Source organism: Opisthorchis viverrini, assembly GCF_000715545.1.
Source record: "Opisthorchis viverrini unplaced genomic scaffold opera_v5_2900, whole genome shotgun sequence".
Taxonomy (NCBI): Eukaryota; Metazoa; Platyhelminthes; class Trematoda; order Opisthorchiida; family Opisthorchiidae; genus Opisthorchis; species Opisthorchis viverrini.
This window is the reverse complement of record NW_008755197.1, coordinates 1-1274: the sequence shown is the minus strand read 5'-3', so window position 1 is coordinate 1274 and position 1274 is coordinate 1. Positions and strand designations below refer to the sequence as shown.

General features: G+C 44.9%; 1 protein-coding gene across 1 annotated transcript; it reads right to left on the bottom strand.

Annotated features, from left to right (window-relative positions):
- Nucleotides 1-941: 941 nt before the first annotated feature.
- Nucleotides 942-1259, bottom strand: T265_15999 (hypothetical protein; the record flags this gene model as incomplete). The annotated part of the gene is made up of 1 exon (XM_009179458.1): nucleotides 942-1259. A coding segment is annotated over one exon (318 nt), but the record flags the coding sequence as incomplete, so codon positions are not given.
- Nucleotides 1260-1274: the final 15 nt, after the last annotated feature.

Genomic DNA, 1274 nt, shown 5'->3' with positions numbered 1-1274 from the left:
ACAAACATGAACTAAGTAGTTACAAGTCATTGGACAGGAAGGTAATCTTCACACATGCACACAGTCTTTGAAAACCGAACATTCCCACGCGTAGTCTTTAACTTTCCTCGATTTTCATCGATTATTAAACAATAGGTAAACACGTCAAAGTGGTCCCACAATCTACGTAATAAACTTTACACTGCATTATGGTCTTAACAGAAGGCCCTCTTTGAAAGTAACTTCTCGAAATCATGTATTTGTCTGCCTCCTTAGATGGCTTTCACTTCTGTCGCTTTGGTCTCGAGTCCCTAGAAGTGTGCGGGAGAGAGCACGGTCTGAACATCTTTGCTGAGCCAAAAAGCGTTGTGACGGATATCACATGAATGTCGAATAGTAAAAGAAAACCTCTATTTGAGGAATGACGACTGCGGAAAATGCCACTTGAGCAGAGGCGCGTGACGTGTCCGTTGCTAAGCCAGTAAAAATGTGGGCATTGGGTTGTGCTTCAAAAATCGTCCCCGTTTGACTCTAACCTGGCTAATCGAATGTAGCCACTTGGTTTTTGGCGAACAAGTGGTACGTAGTTGTCTTCAGTCAAGTCGAAAGGCACCACACAAGTTGTGCTATCTCGGGCTAGCCTGTGTTGCACATCATACAAAGAAACGCCAATGTGCTACTAACTACGTGAGATCCACTGAGTCACCAGCTCCAGCAATTTCATCAAGTATATGAACTTAAAAGGAAATGAGTTTGGTGGTAACTGATGACTGCACCTGCCGGATGACCTCAAAACAGGGCAAAAACCGATAGCGGGTTGTTGGAGGGTTTTCGCTAACCCTATGGTTAGCTTTGTTTCAGGAAGTAGCGGTCAAGTTTGAAATGTGAATCAGGCAGTCAATGTTGGAAACAGCAACACTGAAAATAATTGAAGGTCCAGCTAAACAAGTGATGCGACATACCTGTGTGAAATCGACCGCAATGTACTTCACTGAAACACCATAGGTCGTCCGAAGCTCAGCAGCCAGTGCTTCCAGCTTGTCAGCACTTCGACTTATCAGCATGACATCCAAACCATCTGAGGCTAATTCTTGAGCGAAGGCCTTCCCAATGCCGTCTGAAGCACCCGTGATAATAGCCCATTGCCCGGCTTTACGCAGCTGCTTTCTTTTGCCAAACAATTTCGGTCCAATCGTATACTCGAGGATGATAACGATCACCGGGATAACCACGTAAAACAAAAGCCCGAGGAGGGCAAACGAAAAGACGTAGACAAACATCTGCAAATGAAGAAC